Source organism: Epinephelus fuscoguttatus, linkage group LG5, assembly GCF_011397635.1.
Source record: "Epinephelus fuscoguttatus linkage group LG5, E.fuscoguttatus.final_Chr_v1".
Classification (NCBI taxonomy): domain Eukaryota; kingdom Metazoa; phylum Chordata; class Actinopteri; order Perciformes; family Serranidae; genus Epinephelus; species Epinephelus fuscoguttatus.
In genome coordinates this window covers 7337546-7349221 of record NC_064756.1, presented here as the reverse complement: position 1 = coordinate 7349221, position 11676 = coordinate 7337546, and the positions used below count along the sequence as shown (strand labels likewise).

Below are 11676 nucleotides of genomic sequence, written 5' to 3'. Positions count from 1 at the left end.
TAACTAAACTAAAAAAATATTCAATAAAATGAATAATTCCTATTTTCTTTGGTATTTCTGTCACATATGTGTGTGCGATTATTATTTCGGGGTAATATTTAGGGCCCATGTTGGTGTTAGACAGTGTCAGGACTACATTTCACCACGTGAGGAGATGATACGAGTACACCTGCATCAGTGGTAACTGTTAGTCTCGCCACCAGACAATCAGAGATCTCTGCCTTCTGATAGTCTGGGGACACTCCTTTCTAAAGTGTGTTTAACACATCGGTGAAAACTTCCGGCAACAAAGCAACGCCTCTTGCATTTTTGAAAAGGACACACCTTCTCGGAAATGTGCGCTCCTCCTTTTGTCGTCCGCAAGGAAACAAACACACAGAGAGCTTGAAAATGGATGCCGAGACATTTAACTCCGTTTTATCAAACGTGTGCTCAACCGTGAAGAAAAAATATTTTTTCCAGCGGATGTCTGACTTACAACATGATTGAGCTAACTGGAGTAGTTTCATGTCGTATCCAACAACGGGAGGCTTTTAACAGATGACGTCCTGATGTTAGCTTTGCTGCTAGTGTTAGCTGTCCCTGTCAGCTGCAGCCGCTGATGCTTTCTAGACATCGTGATTTCCCAAAACTGAATAAATACCACACATAGCAACACAAAACTGCTTTGCTAGCTCAATCATGTTGTAACTAAGATATCCGCTGGAAAAGATATTTTTTTCACGGACGGTTTAATGAGTTATTACCTATTACAGACACCGCTAACGGCTAACAGGGCTAACAGCTAACGGTTAGCCCAGCTAAACGTGCACACAGAAATAGTAATGTTTGTTCAATCATTGTGTTTATAGACTTTACAAACATCGGATTAGTCTAAACGGTGATACAGTGATGTTATATATATATATATATATATATATATATATATGTAAAAGTTATATATATAGCTCTGCTGGTTTTCTACCCGGACTATAGACTATAGAGGGAATCGCCTTGTAAACAACAAGGCGATTCCCTCTATAGTCCGGCCGGACAGATGAGTCATGTCCTTGTAAAAAATTATGTTTGTTTCTTTTAGTTGGCGAGAATGTGTCGCCGCAAACGCGACAAACATCCACTAACTTTGGCGGCGTTTTCTGCGAGCACGGCTGAGCCATTTTGTACCGCTACACGTGTTTCTAGTGGGACTATGTTTACAAGCACAAGAGTTCAGCGAGCCACCGAAGGACCGCCCTGCGGATTTACTATTAGTTCTGCAACGTAGGGAGTTTTTTTTAAACTCTGAAATTGTATCCACCCATCTAAACACAAAATCAGTCTTTAGTTAAGCAAAGCGTCTAAAGACTGACTTGTGAGTCTAGGTAACTGTATGCATTGGGGCCCCTCATAATAACGTGCACAGGGGCCCCTTGTAGCTACGCCACTGCTACACTTTATTTTTTTTATTATTATAATTATAAAACTATTGAAAAGTTAGTGTCTGAAAATATCACACACTAATCCACTATGTAAAACACAAAACGTAGCAGTATATTATTTTAAAAGTCCTCACCGGAAGTGTCTCTGTGTGTCGCGTGCACCTTGACGCCGGTCCGCGCCGCTGTGTCGGCAGTCGGTCGTACCGGAGAAATCGGAGCGCTGGATTCAAGTGTTTAACCCGGTCGAGTGACACTGAGCCGCTCGGTTCCTGCAGGTAGGAAACATGTAACACACACTACACTGTCAGTACAGGTACACACATGTAATGTTTGTGTCACCGTCTCCTGCATCGAGTTCTCAGGAGTGTTAATTTAATTTCTTGTCTCGGTTGCTCGGTCGGTGAGGAGCGACACAAAGCCGCACATCAGCACCGGAACATGTCTCCGGTCCCACAGAAGCAACAAGTACCGTTACCGAGGAGTAAAGTTAGGAGAAGTCAACTATAACATACATGACAGCAGCAGTAGCTCCATTTACAGTGTTCCTCATGAGCCAGTCAGTCGCATTGTGTCGCTACCGTGCGAGATTAATGGATCTAAGTAGCAAGCTAACTGTTAGCAACTAGTTATCTAGCTGTAGTAACAATACACCTTTGGTTACCAACGTTACGCGCAGAACTCCATTCAAGAAACGGTCACTTGAAAGAAATTCAGTTTCACGTTACTTATGGATGAAATAATGTGTCAGTTAAAGGTGTTTGGCATTTGTTATAGTCCACTTTTGATTTCGGCGTTGAAACAATACAGAAATTAGCGTGCTGTTAAATGAAAATGAGACCTGGCAGCGCTCCTTCACTGTAAATGTCGACAGCAAATAATGCGTCATACGTGGATTTAAGTTGGTATTTAATTTCAGTGAGTGCCTTTTGGTGGGTTATATGTAAGCCGAACCAACCAGCTGGTCCCTTATTTTTAAAATATCTATGTGATAATTAAACTGAGTGACATATTTGAGCTGATGAGCAACACAGTAATAAAGTGCTGGAATTTTGACTGGAGTTTGGTGTGACACGTCCTGAAGCCACAGGTTAGTGTGCGCAGGCGGTGAAATGGGTCAGGAAGGAGCATATTTGTTGGTCTAATCCTGCCTGGAGCATCGTTTTACAGTACCTCGGTTAGACTCCAGACTGGAGTATATTTAGGCCGCCTAATGGTAGGGTTTATTGTGTAGGGCTGCATTTACTGCAGATTTAGTTTTTCCACCCCCATGCCTCTCTCTGCTTGGTTTGCAACCCTGTGCCCTTGCACGGACTGGGCTATTCATGGGCATGTTTAACTGCTGGGTGCATGGTGGACAATGGTGCAAGCTGTCACAGTGCTGTATTACAATAATAACAATGTAATAATTTTTATTTATAAAGCACTTTTCAAAGTTACAAAGTGCTTTACATGTCAATAATTAAAACAGACAAGACATGAAAACAACAGCTTTTAAAAGAACTGATAAAACACTCTGGTATATAAAAACTGAGGAAATAAAACACAAAATTAACTTAAAACACAAGTAAAATCAGGAAAGGCGCTCCGATAAAAGTATGTTTTGAGAAGGGACATAAAAGAGATCACTGACTCGGCTGACCTGATTTCCTCGGGGCCCTGACAGCAAACGCTTTGTCCCCTTTAGTTTTCAGTCGGACCTCTGGAACAGACAAAAGACCTCAACACACGTCCTGGCGTGTACGGCACTAAGAGGTCAGCAATATAGCTGGGAGAGAGACCATGACGAGCCTTGAAAGTCATCAGTAATATCTTCAATCTGTTGTAAAACATACTGGGAGTCAGCGTAAAGACGCTGAAACTGGAGTGATGGCATCATGTCTCTTGGTTCTGGCTCTGGCTGTACATGTGTGACTTTGGAAACCTTGTTTTCAGTCATCATGATAATCATCGTGGTTATTTAGCTTCTAACCAGTCACTGAATGACTTGGCTTGTCCATTATAACAAAATCCCTTTTATCCGCCCAGTGTACTACATCTTGCATGCAGAGCTTGGCCTCATAATATTAGTGCAGCAAAACAGGCTAGAGTCCTTATCTGTGTAGTCAGAACAAAACAGTAGAGCTCAGTCGTCAGATTTTCTTATTTCTGTGAATAGCTGGTCAAACAGACGACCTGCACACCAATGTAACTGGACTAGAAAGCCACAAAAGGGTCCACAGGCTGAGATCCATGCCAAATAGTCAGTTTATTGAAGCTGTCTGTGCACAAAAAGGGTGCTCAGAGTGCAAAAAAGATAGACTGAATGAAAACAGCAGCAGAGTTTCAGTCCTTGACTATCATCAGTGCAAACAGATGAGGTGACATTCCTTGGTGATGTCAACTGTCTTTTTGAGTCACCATTTTGCACAAACCTTGAAGAGTTAATCTGTCACTGACGACGCAAACATACAGTGTTTTCTGCAGATTGTATTTGTGCAACACAGCACTTAACGTTTAAGGTTTTCAATAAGATTGTTGCAAAAAAGCGTTGCTGCATTTTGCACTTGTTTCGGGACATGATGGAAATGACTAAATTATGTCAGCCTAAAGTAGCCAGGTCACACTGAAGATGGCAGACCAGAGGTAATTTGCATTAATGGCTGTGCTAATGCAGTGAATGTCAGATATTGATGATGGCTAGAAATATGAAGAGCATCTGAAGAAGGCTTTTTTTTCCAGGTTAAAGGCATGTTTTAGTTTCTCCAGAAGAGGGAGGGACGTGAGGAGAAATTTCATTGCTGACTTTTTTGGATAGTTGAGTCATTGTTTCAGCAATTTTTCAGGCAAAAATCTCAAACATTTGCTGCTTTTCGTCTTCATTTCATAATAGTAAATGAAAAGCCTTTTGGTTTTGCACTGTTGGCTCAACAAAAAAAGCAATTTGAAGACAAGACTTTGGCCTCTGGGACATTGTGATGAGCAATTTTCACATTTTTTGACATTTTATAGACTAAATGATTGATCGATCATTCAAATAATCTGCAGATCGATGCCCTAAAAACAACAGGAAGTTAGTTATTTAGTTAGTTATTTTAGTTCGGGTGCAGATTTTGCCCACTCATCAAAGCTCAGCCAACACATGAGGCAATTAAGGTAACCAGTTGCAACAATATGCATTAAAAATTGCTCTGCCTTTTCTCTCATGACTCAGTCAAATCCGCACACACAGATATTATACACATATTTTTAGAGTCACTGTGACTTAACACCTCCTGGTGATTTCATTATCTCTGAATACATTTTCATAAACCCTATTAGAAATGATAGAAAGGAGGTGTTTCTAATGACTCCAGAACTTTCCTGAGAGTCATGATGTTTTCCTCAGCATTAAAGTAATCCAGTGATAGTTCTTTGTACATCCATGGGTATTTGGCGTACTTTAAGTGGTGCCTGTTTGGCAAAATTTGAATAAACATTGACTAAAAAGTGAGCCTCCGGTTTTAGCCAATAGCATATGTCTGTGATTTGAGGGGTGAGTGGGACACAGTTGTCTCAAGTTTGTCTGAGGGAGTCCGACAGTGTCACATGTTGAAAACCTCTGTGTTATAGCAAGAAAACAGCCCTGAGATAATCACTGTCTAATGGTATGAAACTGACAAAACTAAAGTTGTTACCACACTATATACATTCTCATCCGCTCACTCCTTGTGTCCAGACTGCAGGGATGGGCCGTGGAATGGATGGCTGACGGAAAAGGACAAGGACCAATCACATGATAAGATGCTGGCCCGTAACCGCTTCCTCCTCCTGGTGGCGGTGGGCGGAGCCGCACTGGCCATCATCAGTCTGAGCCTCCAGTTCTGTAAGTGCGCCGTGATGTTTGTGATCCACTTGACTGCTTCACATATTCACTCTGTCTCTGACGCCCTGGCCCAGTATTCAAATTTTAATGTGAAAGACAGCGCTGTGTTCAACAGTTCTTGTGTTTGCATGTGTGTTTGTGTTCATACATGCATATCCTTTCATTGCGTTCCCATTCAACAGACCCCATTCATACCAAGACAAAGCACAATCCCCTATAGGGTTCCTATAAATATCCAGCTCCAGCAGCGGGCCTCTGGATATTCTGAAACCCTCGGAGAGACTGTGGCAACACACATCAGCTGTGGAATGCCTAGGTGTATATACGATTGTGTCTTTGTTCAGCATCTCCTGTAGGTATTGTCTAGACGGTGTATCCCTACCAGCCGCAGTGAATGCAAGGAAACCACCGCTCAGCAAGAGGAGACGCTCTCTGTTGCACTGGAAATGATTTGGAAGCCTCGCAGGCGTGATTGGAAAAACAGTGGGTGATGAGGCAGGCGGGGTGCACAGCACAAATGGAAATTTGTATTTTCATGTAAAATGCGAAAGATTAAGCTACTTTGCGCTCGTTTCCTAAAAACCCCAACGCAGTGGAAGCGTTTGTGGTGATAGTAAGTCTTTGTCTGGACAAGCATATAGGATTAGAGTCGCATAAACCATGCTCTCTCTCACACACACGGGATTACAGTGGAATTCAGTGCGACAGAGCTGGTGTTTTGGACTGCATGTTTGCCAAATTTTCATGAGCTGTCCTTCATCAGCTTTTTTTACGACACTGTCCCCTCATTTCAACTCAAACTGGGATACTGAAAGTGTTCACTTCTTTATCATCTCTCCTCTGCTGTTGCTTTAAATGCTCTGCAACATTAGAGGTATATAAAAAAATAGCAAGAGCAAGTACGCTCTCACAAATACTTGTTCAGTGTTTGAACTTTGCGACCCTAAATACACACATGCCTCCCCAGCCGCCGCTCCCTCCCGCCTCCTCCACGAGATAATAATGTGTACTTGACCGCCTAAGAGGAGGTTGCTGTGTAAGTTATTATTAATGCCTCGCTATCAAACCCACTCTCATCTCCTGCCCTGTAATCTTCTCCTTTTGTAAAACTCTCGGAGGCAGATAAAGACGCCACGATGAGAGAACTGGGAGTGTGTAGGTATTTGCATACATGCCCATCTTTGAGAGTTGACACTGTCTTCTGTTTTTTATCTTCACCGTGGAAATGGAATTGATTAGTAGGGATGTAAATCACTAGTTTCACCATGATGATGGACATTGCTTAGATATTTGGCGATATCACAATGTCTGCCATTTTGATTTGATTCAACTCAGGGGCCTGTGGTCAATATGAGATGATGTCATCTGTCCATTTAACACAGTCAGTTACAGAAGAAGCTGCCAACCATTTCTTTTTTACTTTCATGCTATCCCAAACTAGGGCTGTGCCATATCATCTTGTTCATGACAATACCTGTATAATTTTAATATGATATGAAAAATTCATGTTGTGATACTCGCGATATTTCAGCTTCTTGACATATTGATGTCATGCTGTCACCCACAGCAACAGTAAGCATGGCTGAAAGCAAATTATTACTGACTCCGCAGTGGTTCCAAAAAGAGGAGCAGCTTCAGTAGTGTGGAATAAACTGTGGCGTCCTGAATGTTTTATGAACAGTCCCGGACTTCTCAGACTCTTTTAGTGACTTACCGCTCAGAGGGAACTTATTCAGCGGCTCCTCTGGCAGCAGCACAGCGTCATTTTGTCGATTTTGTCATAAACCTTTGGTAATGTAAACCTACGTGATGCTCACAGTTCGACAGAAAACATATATGTGACTGTGTGATAGTTGTGGTATCATAACAGCCTGCCAGGTTACAGCGTGATGATTAGAGGAGAAATGGCAGAGCATTAAGGTCCAGGTGGAAAAAAACAACTCAATCATTTAGGATTTTACTAAAAGAAGGAAATCACCTGTTGATTTATATATATATATATATATATATATACAGTACAGGCCAAAAGTTTGGACACACCTTCTCATTCAATGCGTTTTCTTTATTTTCATGACTATTTACATTGTAGATTCTCACTGAAGGCATCAAAACTATGAATGAACACGTGGAGTTATGTACTTAACAAAAAAAGATGAAATAACTGAAAACATGTTTTATATTCTAGTTTCTTCAAAATAGCCACCCTTTGCTCTGATTACTGCTTTGCACACTCTTGGCATTCTCTCCATGAGCTTCAAGAGGTAGTCACCTGAAATGGTTTTCCAACAGTCTTGAAGGAGTTCCCAGAGGTGTTTAGCACTTGTTGGCCCCTTTGCCTTCACTCTGCGGTCCAGCTCACCCCAAACCATCTCGATTGGGTTCAGGTCCGGTGACTGTAGAGGCCAGGTCATCTGCCGCAGCACTCCATCACTCTCCTTCTTGGTCAAATAGCCCTTACACAGCCTGGAGGTGTGTTTGGGGTCATTGTCCTGTTGAAAAATAAATGATCGTCCAACTAAACGCAAACCGGATGGGATGGCATGTCGCTGCAGGATGCTGTGGTAGCCATGCTGGTTCAGTGTGCCTTCAATTTTGAATAAATCCCCAACAGTGTCACCAGCAAAACACCCCCACACCATCACACCTCCTCCTCCATGCTTCACAGTGGGAACCAGGCATGTGGAATCCATCCGTTCACCTTTTCGTCTCACAAAGACACGGTTGGAACCAAAGATCTCAAATTTGGACTCATCAGACCAAAGCACAGATTTCCACTGGTCTAATGTCCATTCCTTGTGTTTCTTGGCCCAAACAAATCTCTTCTGCTTGTTGCCTCTCCTTAGCAGTGGTTTCCTAGCAGCTATTTGACCATGAAGGCCTGATTTGCAGTCTCCTCTTAACAGTTGTTCTAGAGATGGGTCTGCTGCTAGAACTCTGTGTGGCATTCATCTGGTCTCTGATCTGAGCTGCTGTTAACTTGCCATTTCTGAGGCTGCTGACTCGGATGAACTTATCCTCAGAAGCAGAGTTGACTCTTGGTCTTCCTTTCCTGGGTCGGTCCTCATGTGTGCCAGTTTCGTTGTAGCGCTTGATGGTTTTTGTGACTCCACTTGGGACACATTTAAAGTTTTTGCAATTTTCCGGACTGACTGACCTTCATTTCTTAAAGTAATGATGGCCACTCGTTTTTCTTTAGTTAGCTGATTGGTTCTTGCCATAATATGAATTTTAACAGTTGTCCAATAGGGCTGTCAGCTGTGTATTAACCTGACTTCTGCACAACACAACTGATGGTCCCAACCCCATTGATAAAGCAAGAAATTCCACTAATTAACCCTGATAAGGCACACCTGTGAAGTGGAAACCATTTCAGGTGACTACCTCTTGAAGCTCATGGAGAGAATGCCAAGAGTGTGCAAAGCAGTAATCAGAGCAAAGGGTGGCTATTTTGAAGAAACTAGAATATAAAACATGTTTTCAGTTATTTCACCTTTTTGTGTTAAGTACATAACTCCACATGTGTTCATTCATAGTTTTGATGCCTTCAGTGAGAATCTACAATGTAAATAGTCATGAAAATAAAGAAAATGCATTGAATGAGAAGGTGTGTCCAAACTTTTGGCCTGTACTGTATATATATATATATATATATATATATATACATATCCCAGGGGACATTTATTGTATTTGGGAGCTGTTTAAATGTGTAATTTTTGGTAGATTTTTTTTAGCTGAACTATTAATATTGTATACAGAATCTGAATCTCACAAACTAAAGAAATGAGAGATCATTTTATTTCTGAATATTTGGAGGCAAACTGTAAAACTGTATCACTTATTTTGCTGCAGTTCTGTTTTCTTAAATTTATAATACATTTTTTGAATAATTTGTAATATCGTCAAGAATAGCATTATTGCAAAAATACCCTGAAATTATTATTTAATTTAACTTAATTATTATTATTGGCCATATCGCCCACCCCTAACCCTTTCACTGTCAAGATTCATAGACAGAAAATGTTTTTTTCTAGTCACCCATTTTCATCTTAAGCACTTTTACATTGCTGAAATTAGCCTAGTGGCTAGCAGACTTTTCCTCCACAGCTTGACAGATGTATTTATACTCTCTTACTGATCATTGGCAGAAGAGCGCAGTTGAATTTAGTGGAGTGAGATGCCCGGCTAGGCAGGTGAGCCAAGCTTCCTGAGTATTTTATCTCATAACGGCATTGTTTAAACACAACGTGCTTTGTCTGTTGACCTGTATTTTCTTTGTATTTCTTCCAAAATATTTACAGTAAATAACATTAGCGTCGCTGTCTTGGTTGCTGGGCGTTATCTGTCGGGTCACTGCTGTTTGACAGTGACACAGAATTTCAAAATAAAGGCTTAAAGATGATGATGTGAACCAATATTTTCACTTTGCTTTGATGATATTTTATCACTGATTGCTAAATCGACACATGGATAAAGATTGTTGGATAGTTACACCGCGTCTGATGAGGTGTTTCATTTTAAGTAAGGGACATTATTTGTTGTGGGACGGTTCGTTTTCAAAACTGCCTCGCTTTAGTTCTGCTGAAGAAAAGCTGTTGTCATCATTTATTCATCACACACACTGTAGAGAAGGATTTTGAGCCATTATCCAGAAGAAGCATGGGAAGAAAGCATATGGGATTTCTCCTCATGTTTAATAGATGGTCAGCTTCTGCTTTTGTTCCACGTTTCTGTTCAGTTTTTTAAATCCTTGTCTGTAGTCTGTCTCTGCAGTATCTTCTGTCTCCAACCCCCCTCCCCTTGCTTTTTAGAAAAGCCCATTCATGTATTTATTATTGTTTGTTGACCATTACCATGAGAGACTGAGTGACGGATGGTGATCGATGGTGGAGTAAATGCCTCTCTCTGGCTCCAGGCTACCTCAAATAAAAACTGGCAGCAAAGGGCGCAGTCGCCACGCTGATTGACACACGGGGGACTCCCTGAGGAAAGTGACGACATAGCTCAGAGACACTCCAGAGAGGCCAACTGCAGGAAGGGGAATCAAAGTGGCTGAAACACAGAGAAAGGAGACTATTTTGAGATGTTAGCAGCCGTAGTAGTGAGAGGAAAGGTGAAGCAGAGCTTGATGGGAGTTAAGTGCTCCAGGAGTGCTGGTAGATTCACAGGGAGAGGGGAATGTCATGGGAGGATATAAAAGGAGAAATAAAAAGGCAGGTTGCCTGTGAGCGATGAGAGAGGTTTAAGCACAGTGATAAAAAGAGCTGGAATAAAATAAATGCTTGTTTTAAGGGAAAAGAGAGACAAAAGTTGTGCAGTTAAGGCCCACACATACTTCAAACGAAACGCCGTCCAGACAGTTTGAGAGCGGTGAAAATGTCTCATCGCCAATTTTGTAACTTTTCCAAAACAACAATCCACTAACAAATGTCGTGAAGTGTTAAATAGGCAGAGCTCCAAGCACTTTGCAAATTCTTTCCTCCACATTCCTCACATTCTTACTTTCTAGTGTCGGCACTCACCGTTGGAACAAACTGATTGCCCCTGTGCTTTCAGAGAAGGGAGGGGAGTGCAACTGGAAGCTGGATACACTTCTGTACAAAAGGTCGACCTTAATTTTGCTCTTAGATTATTTTAAACTTTAACTTTTAGCCACCCTATCCCAAGGCTAACTCAGGGCAGAGAGCTGTACTTCTATGGTAAATATCAGTGATGCCTGCTGACTAGTATGGGTGTGACTCTACACAGAGGTCACGGTCTGGTTCATATCCTGGTTCAGGACTCATGGTTGGGAGTGTGTTCAGTACAGCAAAAAAACAACCAAACAAATGTGTAAGGATCTGTTTCTTTTCATTTTTTTTTAAACAGACAATAGCACCAATGTCAAAGATGGACAGAATCCTCTTTGTCCATTTTGGTAAACTGTTTTCATTATAAAAATAAAGAACATTTTAAATACTTCTGTATTACGCTGTGTCAACACTGTATGGACACTTATGATGAACATACAATAGACCAGTCTACAGTGAAATACCTCATCAACTTTCAGGCTAGCTGCTGTGAAATTTAAGACTCTGGCAGTTGCCTGTTGTGCTGTGAACAGCTCAGGCTCATCCTACATCCAGGACACAGAGGCATCTCAAGAATTATTCGTGGAATGGTGAAAGGGTCGCATATCCGAGGCTGGGTCGCAGGGGCAGCAGGCAGACACTTTCCAACTCCTCTTGGGTGACCCCAAGGTGTTCCCAGGCCAGATGAGATACGTAATCCCTCCACCGTGTTCTGGGTCTGCCCCAGGGCCTCCTACCAGTGGGGCGTGCCCGAAAAACCTCTAGCAGGAGGCACCCAGGAGGATCTGACACTAAGGAGCAGCGGCTCTGCTCTGAGCTCCCTCTGGATGTCCAAGTTCCTCAACCTATT

The 11676-nt window shown here is 41.9% G+C and overlaps 1 protein-coding gene across 1 annotated transcript in view; it reads left to right on the top strand.

The window, feature by feature from the left end:
- The first annotated feature begins 1387 nt into the window (after positions 1-1387).
- The window catches only part of pxylp1 (2-phosphoxylose phosphatase 1), a 31771-nt gene continuing 21482 nt past the window's right edge, over positions 1388-11676 (top strand). Inside the window, exons 1-2 of the mRNA XM_049575496.1 lie at positions 1388-1693; positions 5113-5259. Coding sequence (XP_049431453.1) covers positions 5178-5259 — 82 coding nt within the window. The 5' untranslated portion in view covers positions 1388-1693; positions 5113-5177. The remainder of the gene's footprint in view (positions 1694-5112; positions 5260-11676) is intronic.